The sequence below is a fragment of the Solanum stenotomum genome, chromosome 5 (genome assembly GCF_019186545.1).
Source record: "Solanum stenotomum isolate F172 chromosome 5, ASM1918654v1, whole genome shotgun sequence".
NCBI classification, from domain to species: Eukaryota; Viridiplantae; Streptophyta; class Magnoliopsida; order Solanales; family Solanaceae; genus Solanum; species Solanum stenotomum.
In genome coordinates, this window is record NC_064286.1 from 2162917 (window position 1) to 2189718 (window position 26802).

Here is a 26802-nt window from a genome sequence, read left to right on the forward strand (position 1 = left end):
CCCACAAAGGTAGGAATAAAGTCTACGTACATCCTAAAAGTCTCCCCGGATCTCACTTATGAAGTTGTTATAGTTGGGTGGTACACATATATACAGTTCCAACTTATAGTTCATCAGTCCTCAGACTAGTTGGTTATCAAACGAATTCAGAGACTCGTGCCAGGTACAAAACAACACTTTCCAGCAAACAATCAATACTCTCAACCAACAATGATATATGAAGTGTAATCCCACGATTGAGGTATGGGGGAAGGTAGGAATTATGCCGACCGTACCCCCTACCTTTGTGGGGGTAGAAAGACTGTTTTCAATAGACCCTCGGCAATACCATCAACCTTTCACAACTTTATAATACCAATTTGGTTGAAGTGTACGACATAACAACGAATGATTCAACACTAAGATTACACAATAGGGTAACACACTTAACATATGCAATAACTGCAAATCAAAAGCTTGTTGGACCACGGAAACGGATAAAAAAGTAGCATCTCTATTTGAAACAATCCTCCAAGTTCGTGGTGCAAAGTGAAATATTCTCATATCTGAACAAGGAAAACGCTAAAGAGTGTCTGCACCTACATAGGAGGAGACAGAGGACACACAAGGGAACCAGTATCGACGTTTGCCATCTCTATGTCCATCATCGATCATGGCAAGCCCTTCCTGTTGGATGCACGAGACCCATATTTGTTAGGTCCAACCACAAAAAATCTAGAAGGATATAACTAGAGCCTTGATGGAAAAGAAGAGAGGAAAGAACAAGGAATAACATTGAGAACTTACCTCTAACAGTGTTTCAAGCGCATCAGTTGCACGACCTGAAGACCAGTTTAGGCGTCTTTGAACCTCATCAACAGTCACAAAACCTTGAGCCTGCAGCAAAGGCACCAGAAAACAATCACACATGGTTTCCTCTTTTTTTTTTTTAGATAACCAAGAAAGCCCCACGGCTAATGGTGCACGGTGCAAAACTATGTGGCTAATAAACTCGCCCCTCTTCCCTTCCTCTTTTAATATCTATAATAATAAAGCAAGCTCAGCTGCACCTAATAGGCAATGTTTCTAAGTAAGCACTGACAATTTGGGGAAAACTCTCTAAGCTTGTAATTTGTAAACCTTTTGATAATTTTCATGGATCCAGAAGAAAATTTTGATGGCAGAAATAACAGATTTCCTTTTAAGCGGCCAAAATGAGTCGAGGACCGGTTTAAGAAACCAAATTTGTGAAATACTACAAGGGAGAAAATGACTGCATCAAGTGAAAGTGACATTTTTTGCAGCATGGCAATTACCCAACTACAAAATTATCGAAGGAGAGATATTTCTGGAGGAACACAAAGAACAAAGGTTGTACCTGGGCCAGCTCTAATATTTCATTGTGATCCTTATTCAGTTCGGTAGGGACAGATCTAACAAGCTTTCTCTTTCCCACTGTAATCACCTCAAAACCACTACCTAATACCTGAAAGATGAAATTAGATGTTAGCTTATAGTTCGGGAAACAGTAGCAAAACATACCAGTCCAGAAAGAAATGAAGGTTACTACACGTTCAAGAAAAATGAGTCAAATGACAAACTTTAAATCATGTTTTTAAACAACTTTGTATTTCTCCTATCTTCCATCTAAATGAGGAGGGATTGAATGAGCAACAATGACCTGCAACATATGGTCACCATTATCTTCGATGCTTCATGTGCTAAGGAACCTATAAAACTTAAGAAAACAGACCGTACTTGTTTTTCTTTAAAAAAATAAAAACAAATTATCCTGCAGTTTACCCTCTTTTTGTTGACAGGTTAGTTTTGTAATACAGATTTTTTTTTTCTACTTTATTTTGCTAAATGAAGCAACTAGCAAAATCAAATATCCTAGTATTTTTTTATTTATTTTTTATGACAAGGGAAACCCGCAGCCGCTACCCTTTGGGTGCAAACAGGGTAAAACCCCCGCTCCTATGCAATAGCTCGCAAATCACATAGGAGAGGTAACCCGCACTAGGCAAGCCCGGTGCGACAAGCTCGACCCAGAAGCAAACCCCTTGCTTTCGCTGGCAAGGGGTTTCGAACTTGAGACCTCCAACATGGACGTCCCAAGCCCAAACCACTGGGCCACCCCGAAGGGTAAATCAAATATCCTGGTATCCAAGGGTTGAAACATGAAGAATCTTCATAATTAGATGCGCAAAGCACTAAAATGTGAAATATGCTCTTCAGAGTATATGAAAAAGAGGATCTGGTATATTTAGCATCGGTTGCTCAATGAATCATTCAGTTACTGCCAATTGAAACATTAAAGCTTAAGTCATACCTTCAGTTTGCTTATAGCACGCAAGCAGTCATCTTCAGATATTGTCTCGCGCACAGCTTTCCGTCTCTGACCAAGCAGTTTACAAAGATCATCCAAGCTTATCAAACCTCCATTGTGGGGTCTAGTCGCTAGGCAAACCTCAATAATCTGTACCCCTGCCTAGACAGGTGGCTTCATTTAAGTCCAGTTTGTTGGAGATTTATCAACAAAACCATAATACTTAAAAACTATGGATATTCAAAAGAAAAAAGGTAAGAATTAAGCACGATTTACACAAAATAACAGGCACACGCCACTACATAGAATACTGCTCAAAGTTTGATGTCGCGTGTCAAACTGCAGTGGGAAATAATATGCAATGTTCCTCTCATGCACCATTAAAAAGAAGTTTCTAAGCATGCCTTGCATTAACCAAAACTACAGAGGAGATTGATACCAACCAAGTTCATAATAGAAGTCACCAATCCCCAACAGTTCTGCCCAGAAACCCTTGTTTGATGCTAGAGGATCTACTCCGACTTTAGCACACATCTCGTGGAACTGTGCCCTGAATGCAGGGTTCTTGCGAATGTCATTCTGCAAAATAAAACAAGGAGTAACCAAAACTTTCTTCTTTTATTTCAAATGTTTTGTTAAATAAGTAAAGGTATATATATAAATTTCAATTAGAAAAAGTACCAAAGAAGCAGAACGCACAACGAAACCTCTTTTACAAGACTCCAGTTAGAACAGAAAAAGGAAAATGTCCATCAAACTCAACCAGCCTGGTTGCTGCCCAAGCATTATAAACAACACATATACTCTCTCAATACCATTATCTTCTAGAAAAATACAAATGGTAAAGTTCAATTGTGATCCCTTTGCTAATATAACCACACATAAATCCCAAGTTGACCATAAAATAAGCTGAAAATGCATCTTTTCATGTCTTTTTCGGAATTAGCAACAGGTGGCCAAGTACAGAAAATTAGAGTTAGTCATATACATGTTTCCTCGCAACATATATGAGACTGACAATTTGGGAATTATATAGTTCTTTCTTTAGCTATATTTTCTTCCCAAATATTTACAAATTACAAGTACTTCTAATTACAAAATAGCTTATGATTCACAGTACTCTTCTTTCTGTAGTTTATCAATACATTGGTATTTTTAGGCATAATACATAAATATGCCCTTTAACTTGGCCTCACATCACATTTATACCCTTCAACTTTAGGTGTGCACAAGTAGACACCTAAACTTGTATAAAGTTGATCAAATAGACACACATGTCCTACATGTCATTTTTTATCCTACGTGTATTGTGCCACGTAGGACCCATGTGTCTACTTGTTCAACTTTATACAAGTTTAAGTGTCTACTTGTGCATACCCAACGTTGAAGGGCATAAATGTGAAATGATGCCAAGTTAAAGGGCACATTTATGTATTATGTCATTTTTTATTTTAGGAAATTAAGGAATGGATGTCTCAATTTCGCAAAATCAGATGCTTTAATCATCATACTCCTACCAAATCGTTCAACTGAAGGCAAAGGTAGCACGGGAAGAGCTACAGTAACGGTAATAGCTTCACCCAACAAGCAACTTTAGTTCAAACTTTGTATTGGTCGTAAATTCATTGAATATGTGCATATTATTAACTTGGCAACTGTTTGGCCATAGAATTAGTTGGAAAAAAAAAAACAAGTTTTTGAAGTTTGTTGCTTTGTGAGTGGAAGTCCCAAAAACCCAAAAATTGTTGGAACTTAAAAAAATTTGAAGATAAATTTTCAAAAACTTACCAAGTTTAATAGACAAACTATATTTTCAACTTTCTTTTCCTTTTGAAAATCTACAGCCAAACCGAAGCTAATCCAGTATATCCAGAACTCATTAGCTTCAACACAGCGTGATAAAAAATAATAAAATACCTTAAATTAATAACAAAAAAAATACTCAATCACTACAAAAATAAAACGAAATAATGAAAAAACCTTGTGTTTGCGAGCGAAATCTTCAAGCTGAGATCGAAAAGTAGCGAGCTGCTCTTTCATAAGATCTGTTCTCAATTTCGCAACATTTTCCCCTAACAATCGATATTGATCCTTCAATAAACATCGCAAAAACAAAAATTAGATTATTAAACAACAAAAAATACCGATTTTTTTAAAAAAACTCAAAGTAAATAAACTTAGATCACAAACCCTAGCCGCCGCGGCGTTCTGCAGACCTCCGATTCCCGGTCTCCGCCTCATCCTTTACCTGATTATGTGAAGTATTTCGTCGTACTCTCTCCTCTTACCAGTTTAGCTTTTTCTTCGTTTGTGAAGAAAATGATAGGACAAACTTTTTTATTTTCAAACAAAAATTATTTAAAATTAATTATCACAACTTACTTTAAATTAAAATTAATTAGAAGTGAGTAATGTGACCATAAAAATTCTAAATTCTAAATTCAACTTCGAGCTGAATTCTAAATTTGAATCTATTTTTTGGTTTAGCTCTCTGTATAACTTTAAATATATTTTTTTGTATTTGTAAAAATTAAAAAGTATAATTAAACACAATTTCATCTTTAATTGCAGTATCAAAATTTTTAAATAAAGTGAAAAATATTAAATTTCTATGATCAAATACCTTCTTAATAAAATACGTATATTGATTTGTCATAACTTGCATGTTATAATTTGAAAATAATAAAAAAATATTTTTTGTTTGTAGTTTTGAAATCGATGTATGGCTTGTGAGCAATCTTAAAAGAAGGTGTAAAAAATATACATCTTAAATTTGTAATATGTTGGCTATAATAAATCACGAAGTCGATATAATTATTGTTATTGTTATTTATAAGTTATTTGTAACTTGAAATTATGATCAAAGCCGATATAATTATAATTGTTATTGTTATTTGTAAATTGTTTGTAACTTGAAATCATAACCATCACACTTATTTTAATTACACGAAGTTATGCAAGTTTGTGATGGTTTGCATACCATAATTTCGAAGTAATTTTCCTTTTTATTAATTATAGCTTTTGAATTATGACAATTGGATGTGATTTATGATTTGTTTAATAATATGAAATCAAGATACATTATCATGTCTTGCGTGCTATTGACTATGTATTTTATAGCCTATACATACTTATATATGTATTTGTGTATTCAAATTTCATAGTTAGCCACACATTGAACTTCTATTTTGAAAACACAAACTTACACATACAATTAACTACATGTACAATGTATTTGCGTGATTTTCAATTAAAATGATTTTTTTTTTTTTTATTATTATTATTATATACACGTAAATCATATATTCTGCTACTTGATACAATGAATACAATATGCATTCATCTTTTTTGTAACATGCTTTATGTATTCAATCAAATATAGGTGATATTTGTATCTTATAGCAATTGTATTCAGATAACTATACATGTATTGTGTATCAACTGTATTTGTATTTTGTATCAATTGTATTGGTGATCAATAAATACAACATGTATTCATCCTCTCCCTGATCTCGCTTGCCTCTCTCCTCCCTCTTTCGATCTCGCCCGCATCTTTCCTCATAATATGTAGCTAAATACAATAATTTTTGATATAATTGTATTCATTTTGCAAATCAGTTGTATTCATGATACAAACTGATACAACAAATATAACATATATTCAACCTCTCTCGCCTCTTTCCTCTCTCTCCATACCTCGCTCGCCTCTATGCTCCCTCTCCTAGTCTCGTTCGCCTCTCTACTCCCCAAAACATCTCTAGTTAAGCCCAAACTATAGTCTTTTTAAGAGAAAATTACGTGTATAAGCTAACATATACTGACTAATTAGTTAACATAGCTATAGTTTGTCTTAATTACAATTCGCGACCTACTTTTAGCTATAATTACGCGACTCAACTTTTTAGTTTAATATAATTTGCACGTTTTGTATAATTCGGAATTTGCATAATATAATTTGTATAACTGTTTACACTTTTGATATTTGTAATTGTATAAATCCGTTACTTCGAGTTTATACAAAAACAACTGAATTATTCAAATGTACCCGCGAATTATACAGCCTGTGAATTATACAAATCCACGAATTATACAAATGAAACAACTTAAAATGTAGCTACACCCCATAAATATGCAAACTATAGCTATGAAATATAATTAAGTTTATTATAGTGACTGTTTATGAAAGTTCCCTTTTTCTTTTTTTTAAGTTTCCCTATCAAATATAACAAAAAATCTAGGACGAATTACTTAACTACACTCCTTTACCTATATTAATATTCATTTATCCCTACTTATTTCAAAAATTTCAANTATGGATTCATCCTCTCCCCGATCTCGCTTGCCTCTCTCCTCTCTCTCTCGATCTCGCTCACCTCTCTCCTCCCTCTTTCGATCTCGCCCGCATCTTTCCTCCTAATATGTAGCTAAATACAATAATTTTTGATATAATTGTATTCATTTTGCAAATCAGTTGTATTCATGATACAAACTGATACAACGAATATAACATATATTCAACCTCTCTCGCCTCTTTACTCTCTCTCCATACCTCGCTCGCCTCTATGCTCCTTCCCCTAGTATCGTTCGCCTCTCTACTCCCAAAAACATCTCTAGTTAAGCCCAAACTATAGTTTTTTTAAGAGAAAATTACGCGTATAAGCAAACATATACTGACTAATTAGTTAACATAGTCATAGTTTGTCTTAATTACAATTCGCGGCCTACTTTTAACTATAATTACACGGCTCAACTTTTTAGTTTTGTATAATTCTCACGTTTTGTATAATTCGGAATTTGTATAATATAATTTGTATAACTGTTTACATTTTTGAAATTTGTAATTGTATAAATCCGTTACTTCAAGTTTATACAAAAACAACTGAATTATTCAAATGTACTCGCGAATTATACAACCTGCGAATTATACAAATCTACGAATTATACAAATGAAATGGCTTAAAATGTAGCTACAACCCGTAAATATGCAAACTATAGCTATGAAATATAATTAAGTTTATTATAGTGGCTATTTGTGAAAGTTCCCTTTTTTAAAAAAAAGTTTCCCTATCAAATATAACAAAAAATCTATAATAGAATTGATGAAGCCCAAATAATAAAGTGGGCCTTGAACAAGATTTGGGCTTACTACCCCATTATCTTTTTTTTTCTATATAAATAAAACCCTCTACTCCATAACTGCCGCCGCCACTCTTCTCATTTCGCAAAATCTCCACTGTGCTTAAATGGTGATTTTTCAGTTCCGATATTTATGTTCATACTTAGATCTTCCATGTTTTATAAAAACATTATCCGCGCGTCGAGTGTTTACACCAATTAAAGTAAGACATGTGTCTTGCATTTTTCACTTTTATTTGTTGATTCTTCTAGTTTATTACTTGATTTGGTGTATACACTTGATATTGATAAATATTTATCCTGTTTTGGAATGTAAAAAGTTGTTTTTGAGTAGTTAATGATCAAAAACATTAAAGTTTTTATTTTTATTTTTTGCGAATTCCACGCTTCAACTATCAGTTGTTTTCTTTTTGTATTTTAAACATCTATGTAACTGATAATTGTAGTATGAAATTCGTGAAAAATGATTGTTCAGATGTGTTTTTGATCGTTATCGTATTTGGAGTTCATATTGTTATCGCTCTGACGATTAAAAATATAAATGTAGTGGACTGAAAAATACATTGATGAGTAAATTAATTCTGAGCGATGCTTATTTCATGTTCTTATTTATCTTTTGTTATATATTTTTTTTCATTTTTCATACTACATCCCCGTGATGAGTTCTTTCTAAATTTAAGTAGACTGATCTTTAAAGGAAGAAAAATAATCAATTCGGAGGGATGAATTATTTTCTTACATTAGTCCTTTTTTTTAGTTGGAAATTTTACAAATTCTAGTTGATAGACAAGTTAAGATTCTAATTATTTGCTGCTATTTGAAAATTACTGAACTTTTTTGTTCCAATGACTGAAGCCAATTAAAAAGTTCTTTTTTATTTGCTGTGATTTGTTATAAATTGTGTTGTATTCAGAATATTTGAATCTCTGTGATGAACTAGCTGAATAATTTAAAAGTAGTGGCCTGATGACCATTGATGAAAAGCTTTGTTCTGAGGGATTCTGCTGAACGTTGGTTGGGCGAAGTGGCGCTAAAGGAGGTACTAGTTTTTTGCTTTAATTTTACCACATATGTAGTGTTGATTTGCACGTAGAGTAGCACTCAGTAATATGTTTGACTAGTTTTTGCTTAAAGATGGTGCCTTTTTGTTGTTAGACATCATCCTTCTTGAGTACTATCATATTCGTAGTCAGTAATGTACCTCATCTTAAAAATTATTATTTGTTGTTATATGTCATAATGTGTCTTGTGTTTTACTTGAGACGATGGTCGGACTGAAATAACCTCTTTACAAGGTAGGGGTAACGCTTCGTACACATCACCCTGCTTAGACCTCACTTGTGGTTTGTCGTGTTGTTGTTGAATCCCTCTGATGAATTAGCTGAATAATTTAAAAGTAGTGGCCTGATGACCATTGATGAAAAGCTTTGTTCTGAAGGATTCTTTGTTTATTTATTGACTTGATGTGGTAAAAGCTAGATTTTGCTTTTGATGTTATGTTTAAACATCTTTTTTTTGCTTTAAATGGTGTCTGTCTTGTTAGGTGTTATTGTTCTCGAGTACTATCGTCTTCTTAGTCAGTAATATGCAACTTGCATCTCCATAAATATTAGCTATGGCAATTTAAGGTTGTGAACTGAAGCCAATTGATGATTTACATTGTGACAGGTGATTTTAAAAATTATTTATTGCTGTGATATGTTATAATGTGTCTGTTTTTTCAGAAGTTTCTTTGATACTTGTGATGAATCAGCTGAATAATTTAAAAGTAGTGGCCTGATGACCATTGATGAAAAACATTTTTCCGAGGGATTTCTTGTTTACATTTAGTGTTAAGTAGTTTTTGCCTTAATTTTGACCACAAATGTACTGTCAATTTGCATATACAATGGCACTCGGTATTACATGTTTATGCCTAAAAATCTAAAAATGTGGTGTCTTTTTTCTTGTTAGGCATCAGTCATCACTATTCTGGAGTGCTAGTCAATAATATGGTTCTTTACATCGTCTTAGAATATTGTTATACTGCGATATGTTATAACGTGTCTTGATTTTTCAGAAGTATTTAAATCCCGATGATGAAGTTAGCTGAATAATTTAAAAGTAGTGGCCTGATGACCATTGATGAAAAGCTTTACTCTGAGGGATTTCATGTTTCTTTGCTTTGTTTCTTCTTCTTCTTCTTCACAAAGGGACTTGATATGGTAAAACTAGTTTTTTGTTTTAGTAAACATATGTTGTGTCAATTCGCATGTACAATGGTACGCGATAGTGTTTTTAAGCCCTTTTTCTTTTTGCCAATACATATTGTCTTTTTCTTGCTAGCCATCATCCTTCTACTACTATTGTTTTCTTAGTCAGTAATTTGGTAATATACTTCATCTTAAAGTATTTTCTTGTATTCATACATGGGTATAGCCAGGTGATGCCGGAAAATTATATGGTTAAAATTACTTTTTTTGTAGACATAGTAGATGTTGAACCTCATTCGGCTTCTTTGTGTGTTAACTTCTTCATATTTTGATCCCTTAAGTGAAAATCTTGGCCTTACCATTGGTTATACATACGATGCTTAATAAGATGCTTTCAACTATTGTGCAGATATAGTACATAGATATTGCTAAAGGTTCTTATTCAGATCCCTGTGTTAGATTGTGTGGAGCCAAAAAAAAATATGGTGAACTTGTTTTTGCTTTAATTGTACCACATTGTGGTGTCGATTTGCTTGTACAATGGCACTCAATATTACATTTAATATATTTTCTTGTATATATATACCTAAGATGCTTATGTAATGTTACTCAACTTTCAACTGTCAATTCTGAGTTGTACCATATTATAGTTTTATGAGTTGGATGTGATGAATAGATTTTGTCAAAGGTACTTGTTTAGATTCTTCCTTTGTTTGATGTACTTGTCCCCTTGTTTGTTGTAAGATTGTGTGGAGTTCAAAAAAAGAGAACAAGATTGTACTTGACATTGTTTGTTGCTTTATTTCTAGTTGTCATCCACATCAAGGGTTCAAGTAACAACAATAATTTACTCGGTATAATCTCACAAGTGGTGTTTGAAGAGGATAGAATGTACGCAAAAGTGGTGTCTTCGATAAGCCGTTGTCTCTGATAAACCGTCTGTCAAAAGATAAGGGTCCAAGGAATATAATCCAAAATATATAAATATTTAGAGAGGATAGAATGTATGCAAAAGTGCCGTCTCCAATCAAATGATAAGGGTCCAAGGAATATAGCCCAAAATATATGAATGTTTGGAGAGGATAGAATGTATGCAAAAGTGGCGTCTTCGATAAACTGTTGGTCAAAAAGAAGGGTCCAAGGAATATAGCCCAAAATATATGAAGGGACAAATATGAGAAAATAGATAGAGAACTAGATATGTACAAAATTAGAAGATTGATTCTCATGTTGTGCATCCAAAGCTCTGATTTGAGTTTGCGTATTACAATATATATGTATACTATTTATAAACAATTTGAGTTTAAACATTTTATTTTGTCCTTTATTACTGATTTAGAGCACATAAATATTAATGACTTATTTTAGAATTTAAATCATAAATTTAAAATGTCTTCTTTCTCCCTTTAAAATTCATGGTTAGTTAAATAATATCACATAAATTGAGACAATTCAATTAAATCACATGTTTTAGATTAATTTATGCTTAGTCAAATAATATCACATAAATTTAGACGATTCAGTTAAGTTCATGAATTTTAGATCAATTTATGCTTAGTCTAATAATTTCACATAAATTGAAACAATCTAGTTAAATTTATAGATTTTAAGCATATATAAAAGAGACTCATAGTTTTTAAGTTCCATGACTTTTATTATACGACAACAACTTATTGGGTTCACACTCATTTTATTATCGGACAACCCATGATATTCATATCGACTTATTATACACCTCTATTTAGCATTGGGTAAACCTCATACAATAATTGTCTTAGCTCGGAACTTGTTATCCTCTTGCCTAGCGGACACAAGGTAAATGTGTGAATAAAAGTTACTGAATTCTACAGATCCGTAGCTAATGATATAGTTTGGCCCCTACTTGAGGTAGGGGTGGGGTGGGGATAGATATAGAGACAAACGTTCTTGCCTTATCCATCACATACAATGCTCATGCAAATACCTGGTTCACAGAGCACCAAGTAATCTATCCCTACAGAATTTTCCAGTCCTCAAATACACACATCAATCTACTCACCTAACCAACCCCTCATCCTATCTCTACCACCAATTCTACATTGCAAAATCATTTCCCAAAAAAAAAAAAAACTTCTTTTCTTCTTTTTGTGAATTTCAAAGCATATAGTTCACTCGCGTTGATCAATTAGGAAAGGTTATCTGTTGTATCATACGACTTCTTGTAATGGCGGATTATGTAACTAATAGAAGGAATTCCAATACACAATTATTGCAAGAACTTGAAGCACTTAGCGAAACACTCTATCAACCACCATCACACACTACAACAACTCGAAGAACCGCCTCCCTTGTCTTGCCTCGAGATTCGATCCCTTCAATCGAGTCCCTAACAGGTGGTGCTAAAAATGACAACGATACTGATAGTATCGTTGTCAATCCTAAGCCGAGAGCCAGGCGGATGTCATTATCCCCATGGCGTTCTCGGCCTAAACAGGACATCCAGAGCGAGGACAATATACAACAACAAAGCAATACCAGCACCAACACCAGCACCAGTAACACGAAGTTAGTTAAGAAATTGGATAGCAAAGGATCTGATTCGAACTCCGAGAAGAAAGGCTTGTGGAACTGGAAACCAATTCGAGCTCTTGCTCACATTGGTAAGCAAAAGTTGAGTTGTTTATTCTCAGTTGAAGTCGTGACCGTTCAAGGACTACCAGCGTCCATGAACGGTCTACGACTATCTGTTTGTGTAAGAAAAAAAGAAACTAAAGATGGAGCAGTACAAACTATGCCATCTAGAGTTTCACAAGGAGCTGCAGATTTTGAAGAAACACTTTTTATCAGGTGTCATGTTTATTATACACCCGGGACGGGTACTAGTAATGGAAGGGCTCGATATAAATTCGAGCCCCGTCCATTTTCCATATTTGTCTTTGCAGTTGATGCAGAGGAACTTGATTTTGGAAAAAACATGGTTGATTTGAGTGAAATGATTGAGGACTCAGTACAGAAGAGCTTTGAAGGAAATCGAATTCGCCAATGGGATACGAGTTATACTCTATCCGGGAAGGCGAAAGGAGGAGAGGTAGTTTTGAAATTGGGATTTCAGATTATGGAGAAAGATGGTGGAGTTGGGATTTATAGCCAAGCTGAAGGGGGAACGAAAAACACGAAGAGCTACTCATCTTCATTTGCTAGAAAGCAATCGAAAACGTCTTTTAGCGTCCAGAGTCCAAGAATGTCTAGTTTAAGTTCAGCTAATTGGACTCCATCACAAACAGGAACAACAGCAAATATTCAAGGGATTGATGAGCTGAATCTAGACGACGAGCCTGTAAAGGAGGAGCCAGAGTCGAAAGCAGAGGATCTTGATCTCCCTGATTTCGATATTGTGGATAAAGGAATTGAAATTCAAGATAAAGGAGTTGAAATGGAAGATAAAGATGAAGCAACAAAAGAAGTAGGAGAGGATGAGGAAGATGGAGACGAGCGATCAGAAGGAAATTCTGATAAAAGATCGGTATCATCTAGTCACGAGGTTGTTAAGGAAGTCGTGCACGATCAAATGCATTTGACAAGATTGTCAGCACTAGATTCCATTGCACAGCAAATCAAAGCACTTGAATCAATGTTTAAAGATGAAAACCAAGTTAAGATGGAGGAGGATGACTCTGAATCCCAAAGGCTGGACGCGAATGAGGAAACCGTGACAAGGGAATTCCTCCAAATGCTGGAAGATCCAGGTGTTAGTCAGCTGAAGACGGATAATCAAGAAACCCCCGCGTTAAAGCTGCAAGGAGGAGGAGGAAATGAAGATAACGAAAAGAGAGAATCAGGCATATTTATACCTGATCTTGCTAAGGGGTTAGGATGTGTTGTTCAAACAAGAAATGGTGGTTTTTTGGCAGCTATGAATCCTCTGAATACTGCTGTTTTGAGAAAGGACACTCCGAAACTTGCAATGCAGATATCAAAACCATTTGTCCTTCCATCTATTCCGTCATCTATGAATGGATTCGAGTTGTTCCAGAGGATGGCAGCTGTCGGACTAGAGGAATTTACGTCCAAGATCTTATCGATGATGCCAATGGAAGAGCTTGTGGGCAAGACAGCGGAGCAGATAGCGTTTGAAGGCATTGCTTCAGCAATTATTCAAGGGAGGAACAAAGAAGGAGGTGCCAGCTCAAGTGCTGCTGAGACAGTTGCAGTAGTGAAATCAATGGCAACAGCAATGAACACGAGCAGGAACGAGAGGATCTCTACGGGGATATGGAACATCAGTGACAAACCGTTGACAGTGGATGAGATTCTTGCCTTCACACTGCAGAAAATGGAGGCAATGACAGTCGAAGCATTGAAAATTCAGGCAGATATACCGGAAGAAGAGGCTCCTTTCGACGTTTCAGCTATCAAGAAAGATGATGATGGTCACCCGTTGGACTCTGCTGTCCCACTCGAAGACTGGACGAAAGATGACAAAAGTGATAGTATAATGATCTCAGTTGTGGTTCAACTGAGGGATCCGTTGAGGCAATTCGAGGCAGTTGGAGGACCTATGATAGCACTGGTTCAAGCAGTTCCTATTGATGAGGAAACTAACAACTTTGATGATGAGGAAAAGAAGTTTAAAATCGCGTGTCTGGCTATTGGAGGATTGAAAGTCAGGAGCGGAGGGAGGAAGAACACGTGGGACACAGAAAAGCAGAAATTGACAGCAATGCAGTGGCTAGTAGCTTATGGACTTGGTAAAATGGGGAAGAAAGCAAAGAAATCTTCACCACTAAAAGGCCAAGACTTGCTATGGAGCATATCATCGCGTGTAATGGCAGATATGTGGCTGAAATCGATAAGAAATCCGGATATCAAGTTCATCATGTAGACAGACAGACGGCAGCAGCAAGGGTGGTGTAAATCGTTTTTTCGTCATTTTTTCACATTCCATAGAAATAAGCAACAGAAAAAGGGGGAAATTGTATAATGTTTGCATTTGTTTAGGGTGCTATGCACAGGGCATGTGCACAACATCATTGTTTGTATGTTTTTTTCATAGAATTTTGAAATGTTCTTCAAGATTGTAAATGAGACATTGTATCTTTCTACCAGTAATAGTGATGCTATCAGTTTGTAATTTGACGTTTGTCGATAATTTTTTGGTACTTTGAATAGTCATTTCGTGATAAAGGATAGCAAGAAGAAGAACTCGGACTCTTCAAAAATTTTGAAGGGTGCATGTCGGATCCTCCATGATTAGTGCATTTTTGGTGGATCCAACACGAGTACGACATCATTTATGGAGAGTCTGAAGACAGGGCAATCAACTAATAATCGGTATCCACAAAGTAGTATTGTCAGAATTTAACTAAAAATGAAAGTACGTCACACAAAACACAATAGAGGGAGTAGGTGCGGAATACCAGATATATATATATATATATAGAAAAGTCATAAAAAATGTTTTTTTTTCAGATAAATATTTTTCTGACAAGTGTAATAATCTCCAATGAAAGAATAAAATGTATTTAGTACATTCCTTTCATACCAAACAAATTGTTGTGTCTCAAGGTCAAGGAAACAAAACAAACATTTTTGCCAACACAAAAAAAAAAATTGATTCCCTGGAAGACCAGAAAACTGGTTCTTTCTGGGATCAAAGGGGTTTAATTTTTTTAAAAAAATCTTCATGTGGATTATCAATTCTGTTGATGTATTCCTATTGATGTCCTATCTTGAAATTTTCATCGTTAAATTCGATAACAATAAGGACATATTTGGACAAATCCCGGAGAACATTAACCCCAGGAAGAGGAATATTGTGGTGTTGTGACAACGGACTATCAAACAAGAACTTGATGAGCGAAATCCGTTAACAAAAAAAAAATCCATTGTTGATGATTGATGTGAATATTAGGAATGAAATTGGGTAGCAAAAATAAAATGAAGATGAATTGTTTTAGATGTTGTGTTGCAAAGGAGGAAAGTTTTCATAAAAAGACTTTGAAAAAGAGTAATCAAGAACACAAAAACAACAAATCTCAATCTTCCTTTGACAATCTTTCTTTAAAAACTGGTAATTTTATTGTTTCATCTATTTTTATTTCAAGTTAATTGTAATTGCATTGTGTTTTCTCTCAAATGCATTTCATTTTTGTGACATCAAACATAAATTGATGTTCAGACTCTCCAATAATGCATTCGCACCTGTGTTGGATTCTCCAAAAATGCATTACTTTTGAAGAATCCGACATGTGTCAAGTGACATTTTTGAAGAATCTGAGCAACGTAGGAGTCAGAAAGACTTTGATGACTCAAGGTTCATATTGGGGTAGGGAGAGTGAGGGATAGAGGGAGTAGTCCTCGGCCTAATCATCCAATTCGCTCCAATAGATAGACAGTCAATCTCAAAACCGGATGATAATAAAGATTTGTGATAGGTTTAACAACCAATGTAAAAATAGTCGAACCACAATATGAAATGTTTGTGCTGGAAGTTCATCGAAAAGCTAAGGTTTATGATAGTTTGACAGCCAACAGAAATATGAAATGCTTCGTCGAAAGATCATCGAATATCCTGAGTTTTCTCTAACTTTCACATGATAAACACCCTTGTAATTCATATTTTAGAAAATCAAGTTTGTAAACTTGGTGTGCAGATAGCAGCAGAAGGAAGTACATAGCAGAAGAAATAGCAAAACTTGGAAAAGGCAACATTTCTGCTGAAATCTTCTCATACCTGGAGTTGAAGATTGCCACTCAAAACTTCAACAACGATCGTTTGCTTGGTGAAGGTGGCTTTGGAAGAGTGTACAAGGGCCACATTGAAAGCAAGAATCTAGTACTTCCCACTCATCTCTTCTTATCTTTGCCCCTCTATAACAACGTCGTTTGTCTGGATACTTTTTGAAACACATTACATGAAAAATCAGTTCCAAAAGAAAACTTGACCATTCTAGTGAATTGTTGTTATAGAGAAGCCTGATTGTACTACTTGTTTGAGACTGAGGCGTAGTTGTTGTTGACTAAAGGTTTAACTTCTTCTTGTTTTATTGTTCTGTTTTAGGATGTTGCTGTGAAGCAACTTGACAGGAATGGTTTCCAAGGAACTAGAGAGTTTCTTGTGGAGGTTCTCATATTGAGTCTTCTTCATCATCCTAATCTTGTCAATCTGGTTGGATATTGTTCAGATGGTGACCAGAGAATTTTAGTATATGAATACATGCCAAATGGTTCATTAGAAGATCACCTACTTGGTAATGTGTTAATATGTCTTTACAAATCTTGAAAATATGTGTACATTAAGTAGTTGACATCTATGTTGCTTGGACACTTGAGATTGGATCTTTCAAAAGTAGTGCATTTTTCGAGAATATGAGTAACATAGATTTACATTGTTAAATCATTGCCTCAAAGAACATGTTTGAGCATTGAGAATAACATATGGCAAAACTTTATACTATCAGCGTATAGAAGTTGAAAACGTTTTGATTAATGACCGACTATAATCATCTTGTTTGACAGAAACTAGTCCGGATAGAAAACCACTTGATTGGGAAACAAGGATGAAAATTGCAGAAGGAGCAGCAAAAGGACTTGAATACTTGCATGAAAAAGCTAATCCTCCGGTGATTTACCGCGATTTTAAAGCATCTAACATACTTTTAGATGAGAACTTCAATCCAAAGCTCTCTGATTTTGGACTTGCCAAGCTAGGTCCAACTGGTGATAAGAGTCATGTGTCTACAAGGGTCATGGGAACCTATGGTTATTGTGCACCAGAGTATGCTTCCACAGGACAATTGACCGCGAAATCCGATGTTTATAGCTTTGGAGTTGTATTCTTGGAGATGATCACAGGAAGAAGAGTCATTGACACCTCAAAACCAAGTGAAGAACAGGATCTTGTTCTGTGGGTAAGTTACAAGAATCCAATGTCACTATGTAATGCTTAAGCACTGAGTTTCCACTTAAAAACTAAGTTGTAATGTTATGAACCATGCCAAACTTATATCCACTAAAAAGAGTAGATGGTGTACAGAACTCCAGCCGCATAATACATAGATAGACACCTTAACTTGGTTTAAGTTGGCCCTGTAAACACCCAACTTTATGGATAGTTTATCTGTATTTATCTTTTAGGTGACCTGATAGATGATTAAACTCTTATAAAAAACTGCTTGACAGGCACAACCATTGTTCAGAAACAAGAAAAAATTTCACTTAATGGTGGATCCATTGTTGGAAGGGAAGTATCCAAGGAAGGGACTGTATCAAGCACTAGCAATTGCAGCAATGTGCCTGCAAAATGAAGCCAGTGTTCGTCCGTTGATCAGTGATGTAGTTACAGCTTTGGCATTTCTAGCAGGGAACAAGAAAAAGGACGAGGACGAGGAGGAAGCTGCACTAGACACTCCAAAAACACCATTGCAAAGTAATACAGATAACATTGGAACTAGTGAAGCTAGTGTTGATACATAACAAAAGTAAAGCCTTCTAAGCATAAACAACACTTTTTTCTTGTGAAGTTTCTTCAGATTTTGTACATTGTGGTAAAATATTTAGAAGGCTAATGTATATACAATGCATATAGATGACCAAAATCATGTAGTTTTTCAAGTTTATTCAAAGATATAGTACATGACTAATGTTTCAATCTACCAATGTTAACTGGACAACTTATCTATATATGAAAAATGTAAGTCTTATATAACTTTCATGGACCACTTCACTATTGAGCTGCGAGAACAACTCGCGATTAACAGTACAAATAACAGCAAAATTGTGATTTGCAATTGAAACAGGCTGCCCAAGTACACGAATTCGAAGAATAAAGCATTGCAATTTACATTAAATCTCGAAATATCAATCAAAGTAGAAATATTTCCGAACCAAACTAGTAAACTGGGAAAAGAGATGCTTCCAAGTAAAGTGAGCAAGCCCCAGAGAAAATTCATGACACTAACTTCATGCAACGGGTGAATAACTGGGAAAAGAGTTGCTTTCCAAGTAAATTGAGCTTGCCCAGGAGAAAATTCACGAGACACTAACTTCATGTAACGGGTGAATTCGTAGAATGCAGCTACTTCTCCAGCTCTTGCAGATCAATATCCCAAGCAGATGCCAACTGCAACAACAGTTGCTCAGGTGTTGCACCTTCCCAGTCCTCAGGCAGGTCTACTGATGATGAAATTTCGTTCAAATTTAACAGCAGCTCTTTTTTCACTTCCATAGGAAGGTCCACTACCTCAGGTCCATTTTCTAAAACAATTTCTAGCAACTGAAAATACAATTGGAAGAAAAAGGACACGATATAGTCAGTATAAAACTTAATTTCATATATCAAACTTCAGCTTAAGTGGTTCTCCCTTCATAGATGAAACAAAGGAGTTCAACACAGATTACGAGGGGTGTGTGTGTGTGTGAGAGAGAGAGAGAGAGAGAGAGAAAGAGAGAGTTGTTTTGTTTTCGGGAAGAAACACATAATCGGGAAATTGTTTCTTCGAAAATAAAATAAAATGCAATCAAAAGGCTCTTCCAAGAGCAATTCTTCCAGCGCAAACAAAACAAATTCTTTCAATACCCTATCCAAACAAACATTTTTTTTTTCAAAAAACAAACTAAAAACAGAACTTGGTATCTGGCACTCCAACTTTGAGAGTGCACATCTAGACACTTCAACTTGGTCTCAACTGGCAACTAAACTCTCCAACTCATTCCCATTGTGTCTCATGGACACCCAACGTTGACCACATAAATTTTGGAGGTGTCTAAATCATTTTGTACGTTGGAGTGTTCAATTGACATAGTGAAGATGAGTTGAGGTGTTTAGATGTGCATATTCAAAATTAAAGTGTTTAGTTGCCATTTGAGGCCAAGTTGAAGTATCTATCTATGTGCCCTTTCTCAATGGTTCCACAAGGTAGCAGCAGGTTCCAAACAAAATATAAATGTTAATGCATGCAATTGATTTAGTATTCCACATATATCTCCATTACTGTTAGACAAGAACAAACAGCATGGCATAGCTACCCACAGATTTAGTTCCTTCGGTCATGACACAATAAATAGTCTCTTGGAAGAATTAGAAAGGCAGTGCAGCAATATATCCAAAATGTTTTTACCTCAGACCAACAAAAGGATACCAATCAATATAGGTTATTAGGCACAGTATATCATACTACATGTGTCTCAGAGGAGCTCTATGACATCTACTCGCTTCCCCTAAAAGAACAACTAAAACTACATGAAATTTTTTAGTAATCATCTGCGCAGAGTTCTACTTTCACAACTTACTCTGGGAGATACTATATTAACATAAAGTCAAAAAAGCTGCAACCAGGGCATTAAAGAAATTTGTACCTGTTGGACCCAAGATAAACAGATGTCTGTCAGGTTTGGCTCCAGAAGAAACTGGGCAACAGCATGCAAAGCCTCACTTGCCACCTCATTGGACAGTTGATCAATCACTGGACCTGATCTATCCATCAGCTTCACAAGCAAGAAATCATCTCCAGTAGATAAAACTTCAGAAAACGCTGAATCCATATCACCCACAGAAAATGCATCCATTGCATTGGTCCAGGAAGTCCAAACTGGATCACGCTCTTGCATATTATTGTCATCTGTTAGTGCTTCAGCCTCTAATTCTGGAATAGCTACTCTAGTACCTCGAGCAGTTCCATTGTCATCACCAGCCACACGGATTGCCTCCAAAGTTGCTTCATCCTTTGAAGCTTGCCAGATACTTCTAGCAGAAGGTCCCTCGCCAAACCTAACAGGTCCTGCTCCTTTGGCCCATCCCCTCCTTGTGCCAACCTGATCTATCTCGTTTTCTAGTTTAGATGGCCTAGCATCCATGGGACCACCACCAATACCTCTCCTAGATCCTGATTGCCCATACTTACCATATGAATGGAAGTCCCAAGCATCAGGATTATCAGATCTACGTGGTGGGCTCCTTCCCCTCATACCCGATGAATTACCATCAGATGGTACAAACCTCTCTCCAAATGGTATGCTCCCTTCACTACCTCTACCTAGCTTGGTACTAGAGTAATCATGGAAGCTATTATACTTCCCAAGGGGCCTATTAAGAGATTCATCAAATCTTCCCGTAAAAGCACCACCTCTTCGACCTGCTGAAAGAGATAAATCACGTGCCATGTCTTCAACGACTCTTTCGAGACCACGTACTCTGTTCTCGAGAGCCACCATGCTACCATGAGATCCACCCATGAAATCCTACAATTTGGGAGAATTGTTAGTAGAAAAATAGCTAGTGAAACCATTTTTTGATAAAACTAACTTATCAAGCAAACCTGCAACATATTCGTCAGATGAGCCTGCTGTCTCTCCAGAAGTAACAATTGTCTTTGAATAGCAAGCCAGTTTCCTTTGTTAGCCATAAACCCCTCAGGCGGACCAGTATTTTTTGCAAAACCAGTACGGTAACTGGATTGTTCCCTCTGATTCAAATCTCCCTCATCAACAGTATCATGTTCTCTGCCACTTACCCCAGAAGTTTGACTCTCCGTGTTACTATACCTAGCATCAATCTGGCTTTTCCTCATTATTCTCTGTCCTGTTTCTGCTTTCTCTGACACAGACTCTACTTCAGTTGGTGTATTAGATGCATTAAGACATTGACGAGGGACAACCACTTCCACAGGCAAATCATTTGAACTCCTTTCTTCAAGTTTCTGGAAGAATTCTGGGTTCAATTTTCTGTCTGACAAAGCAGGACCTCTCTTCTTTAATATGCCCACTGTTTTATCAGAAAAGTTGTTAATCCTTAGTTTTGGAAAGAAACCATTTGAAAAAGTTTAAGAAGAATCATATACCAAAGTCTCATTCCACTCACCAGCATTTCGGAGGTCCTTTTCTGATGATCCGGCAGATTCAGAAGATTCGCCATCTGAAAGGATATTCCCATTAAAGCAGGAAAGAAATCCTTAGATCTAAAGTAGCATATAAAATTTCATGCTTTCCCGCTTACCAATACATGAAGTTTTCTGATCATCTGTAGCTCCATCTTCTTTCCCTGCAATTTTCTTCCAGTGCTGCAAAGCTTCCAACATACTATCTCTCACAGGTTTTATCTGGGAAACCCAAATACATTTTAGATTTGCACAAGCGAAAATTACCTCTAATCACAAACAAATAAGTGCATAACATATATCTGCTGAGTTGAATGTAGCCACAAAACTAGCATTTAGCATATTGTTGCAAACTTCAAGTTCAAGGATATGGATAAATCATATCTCATCCATGTTTTCATTTTCGTTCGTCAGAATTCAGTTTATATTTTTAAGATTCAAAGATGGTCCATGATAACCATATCAACAGAGGTGTTATTATTGCATTACATGGCATAAATAAGGTACAATCATTAGAACCTCTACTTTGGCCTTCAGCACCAAACTTATACCAGATCTAAATCACTCCAACTCTCTTAATGGCAACATTGGCTAGACATGATCTCATTATTGTTGACCAAGCTTTTACCAAACTAGGGTTATAGTTAGTTAGTTACTCCTCAAACTAAGAAATTACCTTAACACTACATCACATAATTACTAGAGGAAGGTACCTTGTCAAACCGAGAAGCTTCAAGCACAGTTAAAGTGGAAGTAGCTCCCCCTGCTACCAAGTTGCTTGAATTCAATGCCAAGGCGCTTAATGTATCAGCTGCAGCCTTACGAGTTGCCCAATCTGTATTGCTGAGGCATTCATGAATGGTCTGCAGTAAAGGTTCCAAATTTTGCGGTGCTATAGCCCCTACCTGCAATAATATGTTATCTGAAGCCTTTAAATATTGCACAACCACTTTAAAGATGACATGTAAGTTCACATTATATGTGATGCCAAATATTATGATACAAGAAGAAAGAAAATTCAAAGATGTGCAGTATCTCAGAGTGTAGTTCATATACTTGTATGGTTTTGCCAATATTGCAGAGGTCAGTAAATCTAATATAACAAGATGAGTCCTCAGTCAATACTATCATAAGCAAGCAAAAGTCATTACTGAAGAAGAATTTACAAGTAGCCAAACATGTATGAATTATGAAAAATTAAAGAACTAAAGATATGTCAGGTAAAACTAGACCTCATGCTTATAAGGAAAAGGTATAACCATCCCACACTCTTAACGAAATGCCTTTTCTCCCGTTAATAAGTATGCTTAACCATGCTCAAACTATGGTATAATTTTACAATATGATTTGATTTATACCTTGTTCGTACCTCAAAAACTTTTTAAACTTACTGTTTCTACTTCTCTTAGATACGCAGAAGAGGCTCCTGCAGTTCACAGATATTGAGAGTTGACACCTTAACATTATCTTCACTTTATAAGGTAACTAAACAGCATCGCTCTTCACTTTGGAGACTCAAATATTCTAGAATGACCCTAGAGGTCATGTGCAAGAACTTTGGAATAGCCTAGAGTTCACAAGTAGAGAAGTCCTTCTTGTGGTGGAATAAATAAAGCAGACTTTTGAACATAACTTGATCTGATTGATCCATGCATCAGCGGAACATTTCTTTTTTTTTTTTGATTGATGTGTTTGAATTTATTACTTAAGAGTTTCACAAATATGGGCCCTCTCTTTATTTTTTTTATTTTTTTGATAAGGTAAAGTTGTATTCCTCAGCAATGAGGGCATGCTGGCAACCATTGAAAAATTGCAAGGCAAGTAATCATTACAGAGAGCCTAGGAAATTAACTAGCTGTTCTACTTCATCTATACCCTCTTCTTTACACCAAAAATATAGAGTATTAATGCAGTTTTCTTTTACTTTCTGCATTGGGTTAGTAATAATCTCAAAACATCTGTTATTTCTTTCCCTCCAAACTGACCACCATATGCAAGAAGGGACAAGGCTCTACCATTTTTTCTGTTTTTTACCCCCACCTCGCCTGATCCCCTCTTAATTTTCACACCATCATATTAATTTAGGGGTATATATTTAGGGAACTACTGGACATTCTTCCTCTCAAATCCTTCTTTCCACTTCAAGAAATCTTATCCTAGAAAGTACAGCCCTTTCCAGAAGTACCACTTAACTAACTACGAAAACAAATGTTTCTCCCTCTGTTTTTGCCTTTTTAGACCTAATTTAGCCCTCTAGTTACTTTAGATCCATCTGTACTCGCACTTATGCGTGATGATCACCTACGTGTTCAAATTATGATTTGCACTTCAAAATTGAATGCACTCTTAAAGATACATGCAGCTTGGGAAAAACGACCAAATCCACTAATAATCATTTTTGTGAAACAGGGTCAGAGAGGTATAAATGCTTTGAGAACCAAGAAAGATGCAGAAATGCTATCTTAATTAAGCAGAATTCATACTGTATGTAACCTGTTATATGCATATAACAGGTTACTATGTATAACAACTGACTAGTGGCTGCTCCCTCAAAAAAAAGATGCATTTGACATCAAATGATGATTACAGAAAACAGTTCCAGAAGGACCAGAAGCATGGAATATTCAAGCAGAGACACATTTGGCATTGCAATCATCATTTCCTCATGGAGCACTACAGGCACACTACATAGTAAATGCATATAACCTTCAAGTCCTTCACAAGACTCCACTTTGACTTTCATTATTTCCACCCAAAAAGCCTATACTAATCCCTCAATATTGTACAGAAGGTAAGGATTAGGTAATAGTATTTGATTCTCATTTTGTAGCTAAACATACTAAGCAAAATTAGAATATTTTAGTGTTCTACTCACTTTTGATTGTTGAAATAAACATACAACAAATAGGTACTTCCTCCATCCAAATTTATGCGGCACCATTTGACAAGCATGGAAAGAGAGAAATTGCAGATGCTTTGATGGAATATCAACTCCCATAAGCACCATTAAGACTAGGTGTTTAGTTAGTCTTTATAATTGACACCTTCTCTCCCCTGTAAAGAGTATGGATGATTTTTTGGATTTTGTTAGCTCCCTAACTCTAGCACAGTAGGGTTTAAGGGGGTTTATCTTTTTGGCTGCTTTACAAGTTTTTACACAGTTAGCTTCATGTTAGTATCATGTTTGAAGAAACTTTATTTTTAACTGTAACCATTGCATCTCCTTGATGCCTTTCTAATACAAGTTAATTACTTCACCCAAAAAATAAAACATTTGAAACTTGTGGTCTAAAACAAGTCCTAGACATTAATGTGGCATCTCATTAAGGATAAGATGCAAATTTAAAAGTTATATTGGTCCTAAGCTTAGAAAGGTGATGCTCTTTTGGGACATACTAAAAATGAAAGTGTGCCCGTAAATTGGGACAGAGGGAGTACATCTTAAGGCAAGCGAGTTTTAGACTGTGTGACCCCCTTAGTTTAAATGTGTTAAATTGTTGGAGAAAAAGGACGCTTCTATTTGTTTGTTTCAAGTAGGCAATACACGGCCTCACGTGCCGGCTGATGCTTCTGGACCAAACATGCGAAAAAATTTATTGATGGGCAGCATTGAGATTGAGGATATTGAATTACACGAACTGTCTCATATAAAGTTTAAGCTATTAGATATGGGACATTTCTATTTACCTATTACCTATTACAAAAGTTCACTTGGCTTCAACTTAATATCAAGAGTATAACACTACATTTCAGAAATGAATTAAACATGTAGACTACTGTTAAGGTAAACATATAGCTGCATTAACGAACCTGTGATAAGCTTGAAACAACAGGCAATAAAGAAGCCTTTGCCACGAAATGTGGATTGTTAAGGTACTTGCAGATCCTTGGACATAGCTTTTGAAAAGACAATACAGGCGGGTCCGAAGCACATTCCACCACTTTAGCCATACACAAAGCAGCACCACTCTGAACCGTTTTGCTATTCTCATTCATTGCCTCAAACAATGGCTTCACAAACAAAGCAACTACAGACCCAATCCCCCCACTTTCAGCTTCTCCCTTCAAGTACAACGAAGACAACGAGCCAATCGCATCACGACACGCGTCCCTAACACCCGAATCCGAATCCTTCAGCCTTTTAACAATGTTGCCGATAATTTTCGTCAAATGGGTCGCCGCAGAATCGCCGTGCGAAGCACATACGGTGGGGATAAGCCGAAGGGTTTCTTTCTTAACGGCAGGTTTTGGGTCGTTGCTGGCATCGTAAAGGCAGTTAAGGAGCATTGAAACGCCGTCGTTTGAGAGAGTTTGGATGATTTTCTCGAGGTCTTCAACAGCGATCTGATGGGTATCTCTGTCTGAGAGCTTAGAGATAGATGTAAGGATTCTTTGCTTCAGCTCAATCATAGCGAAATGGGTTGAAAGTGATGAAGATGATGATGATGACCTTGAAGGGGGTGCTGATGATGATTGTGGTGTGGGTTTTGAGGGCTTTGAAGATTTGGATACTTGAGAAGCCATTTTTTCTGAATCTTGCAATGAAATTATGGGAATTTTTACAATGTGTGTTGATTTTAGAGGTCACTGAGGAAGCATAGTGGAAGAAGAAGAAGAAGAAGAAGACGAGAAGATTTTGGGTTACTGCAAATAGAAGCAACAAATTACAGAGCAGATGGAAAAAAATTTGAAGGAAAAAGGAGATCTGCTCTGATTGAACACTGGTGGGAGTGGGGGCAGGGGGTGTGCGGGTGGAACCAATATTTTTTCGGCTCATTAAATGAACCATCAAACCTCTCTATAATAACATATTATGTTTTGGTGAGAGGGAAAAGATCCTATTTAGGACGTGCGATAAAGAATTTGAAATTCGATGTGAACATTAGTTGAGGAGAATAACGATCGAACTCTATATAATGCCATATTTGTTTTGATATTTTTTGATTGCTATATAATGTTGACTTATTCTTCGGTTTTAGTATTATCTTTGTCATTGCTATTGTTCTCTTTTTTATTGTTGTCGGCATGACTTGTTCGTTGTATTTTGCTTTACATAGATATTTTATTTTTTATTTTTTTACTTAAATCAAGGATTTATCAGAAATAACTTTCGAGTATAACACCAAAAATTACACTAGCGATAGAATTACACTAATATGTTGTTGTTGTTATTGTATAACAGAATGTTATTAAGTAAAACGTATAATATAACATAGGATGAAAGATATTCAAACACACGATAAAGAGACGTTATTTACAATGAAATGTTGTTATAGGAGAAGGTTGTTAATGTTATATAGAGGCAAATTGTAGT

At 35.9% G+C, this 26802-nt stretch overlaps 4 protein-coding genes and 5 non-coding genes across 10 annotated transcripts; 7 read left to right on the plus strand and 2 right to left on the minus strand.

The window, feature by feature from the left end:
- Positions 1-220: 220 nt before the first annotated feature.
- LOC125864639 (vacuolar protein sorting-associated protein 22 homolog 1) lies at positions 221-4632 on the minus strand. The gene is made up of 7 exons (XM_049544666.1): positions 4499-4632; positions 4289-4399; positions 2752-2887; positions 2312-2466; positions 1358-1465; positions 787-876; positions 221-666 (listed from the first exon to the last, which is right to left on the minus strand). The coding sequence occupies exons 1-7, from the start codon at positions 4547-4549 to the stop codon at positions 562-564; spliced, it is 756 nt and encodes a 251-aa protein (XP_049400623.1). The 5' UTR covers positions 4550-4632; the 3' UTR covers positions 221-561.
- Positions 4633-7959: 3327 nt separating this feature from the next.
- On the plus strand, positions 7960-8035 carry LOC125866419 (small nucleolar RNA R21). The gene has a single exon (XR_007446486.1). It is a non-coding gene; the product is annotated as a small nucleolar RNA R21 (small nucleolar RNA).
- Positions 8036-8365: 330 nt separating this feature from the next.
- LOC125866486 (small nucleolar RNA R21) lies at positions 8366-8445 on the plus strand. Its single transcript, XR_007446541.1, has one exon. It is a non-coding gene; the product is annotated as a small nucleolar RNA R21 (small nucleolar RNA).
- Positions 8446-8806: 361 nt separating this feature from the next.
- On the plus strand, positions 8807-8886 carry LOC125866485 (small nucleolar RNA R21). The gene has a single exon (XR_007446540.1). It is a non-coding gene; the product is annotated as a small nucleolar RNA R21 (small nucleolar RNA).
- Positions 8887-9178: 292 nt separating this feature from the next.
- Positions 9179-9258, plus strand: LOC125866420 (small nucleolar RNA R21). The gene has a single exon (XR_007446487.1). It is a non-coding gene; the product is annotated as a small nucleolar RNA R21 (small nucleolar RNA).
- A 254-nt stretch (positions 9259-9512) lies between these two features.
- Positions 9513-9593, plus strand: LOC125866484 (small nucleolar RNA R21). Its single transcript, XR_007446539.1, has one exon. It is a non-coding gene; the product is annotated as a small nucleolar RNA R21 (small nucleolar RNA).
- A 2112-nt stretch (positions 9594-11705) lies between these two features.
- On the plus strand, positions 11706-14746 carry LOC125864631 (protein PLASTID MOVEMENT IMPAIRED 1). The gene has a single exon (XM_049544658.1). It carries the CDS (start codon positions 11840-11842, stop codon positions 14495-14497), a length of 2658 nt encoding a protein of 885 aa, XP_049400615.1. The 5' UTR covers positions 11706-11839; the 3' UTR covers positions 14498-14746.
- Positions 14747-15515: 769 nt separating this feature from the next.
- On the plus strand, positions 15516-18306 carry LOC125864635 (probable serine/threonine-protein kinase PBL23). Of its 2 annotated transcripts, none has more exons than XM_049544661.1 (5): positions 15516-15685; positions 16269-16450; positions 16676-16865; positions 17134-17525; positions 17797-18306. In XM_049544661.1, the coding sequence occupies exons 1-5, from the start codon at positions 15529-15531 to the stop codon at positions 18088-18090; spliced, it is 1215 nt and encodes a 404-aa protein (XP_049400618.1). In that variant the 5' UTR covers positions 15516-15528; the 3' UTR covers positions 18091-18306. The 2 variants fall into 2 exon arrangements, with proteins under 2 accessions (XP_049400618.1, XP_049400619.1); XM_049544662.1 differs by having other exon boundaries at positions 15584-15685; positions 16249-16450.
- Positions 18294-26156, minus strand: LOC125864632 (microtubule-associated protein TORTIFOLIA1-like). Its single transcript, XM_049544659.1, has 7 exons — positions 25299-26156; positions 22202-22393; positions 21608-21710; positions 21473-21526; positions 20931-21376; positions 19972-20853; positions 18294-18889 (listed from the first exon to the last, which is right to left on the minus strand). The coding sequence occupies exons 1-7, from the start codon at positions 26010-26012 to the stop codon at positions 18692-18694; spliced, it is 2589 nt and encodes an 862-aa protein (XP_049400616.1). The 5' UTR covers positions 26013-26156; the 3' UTR covers positions 18294-18691.
- Positions 26157-26802: the final 646 nt, after the last annotated feature.

What these genes read in the sequence shown, in the direction of transcription:
- LOC125864635 (XM_049544661.1), top strand. Translation starts at nt 15,529, where the DNA reads ATGAAATTGGGTAGCAAAAATAAAATGAAGATGAATTGTTTTAGATGT. An exon ending in CAATCTTTCTTTAAAAACTG is followed by an intron (nt 15,686 to 16,268) that starts GTAATTTTATTG and finishes CTTGGTGTGCAG; the next exon opens with ATAGCAGCAGAAGGAAGTAC. An exon ending in ACATTGAAAGCAAGAATCTA is followed by an intron (nt 16,451 to 16,675) that starts GTACTTCCCACT and finishes GTTCTGTTTTAG; the next exon opens with GATGTTGCTGTGAAGCAACT.
- LOC125864631 (XM_049544658.1), top strand. Translation starts at nt 11,840, where the DNA reads ATGGCGGATTATGTAACTAATAGAAGGAATTCCAATACACAATTATTG.
- LOC125864639 (XM_049544666.1), bottom strand. Translation starts at nt 4,549, where the DNA reads ATGAGGCGGAGACCGGGAATCGGAGGTCTGCAGAACGCCGCGGCGGCT. An exon ending in ATTTCGCTCGCAAACACAAG is followed by an intron (nt 2,888 to 4,288) that starts GTTTTTTCATTA and finishes TTTATTTTGCAG; the next exon opens with AATGACATTCGCAAGAACCC. An exon ending in AAATATTAGAGCTGGCCCAG is followed by an intron (nt 877 to 1,357) that starts GTACAACCTTTG and finishes CCTTTGCTGCAG; the next exon opens with GCTCAAGGTTTTGTGACTGT.
- LOC125864632 (XM_049544659.1), bottom strand. Translation starts at nt 26,012, where the DNA reads ATGGCTTCTCAAGTATCCAAATCTTCAAAGCCCTCAAAACCCACACCA. An exon ending in AAGCTTCTCGGTTTGACAAG is followed by an intron (nt 21,711 to 22,201) that starts GTACCTTCCTCT and finishes TGGGTTTCCCAG; the next exon opens with ATAAAACCTGTGAGAGATAG. An exon ending in ATCTGACGAATATGTTGCAG is followed by an intron (nt 20,854 to 20,930) that starts GTTTGCTTGATA and finishes CCCAAATTGTAG; the next exon opens with GATTTCATGGGTGGATCTCA.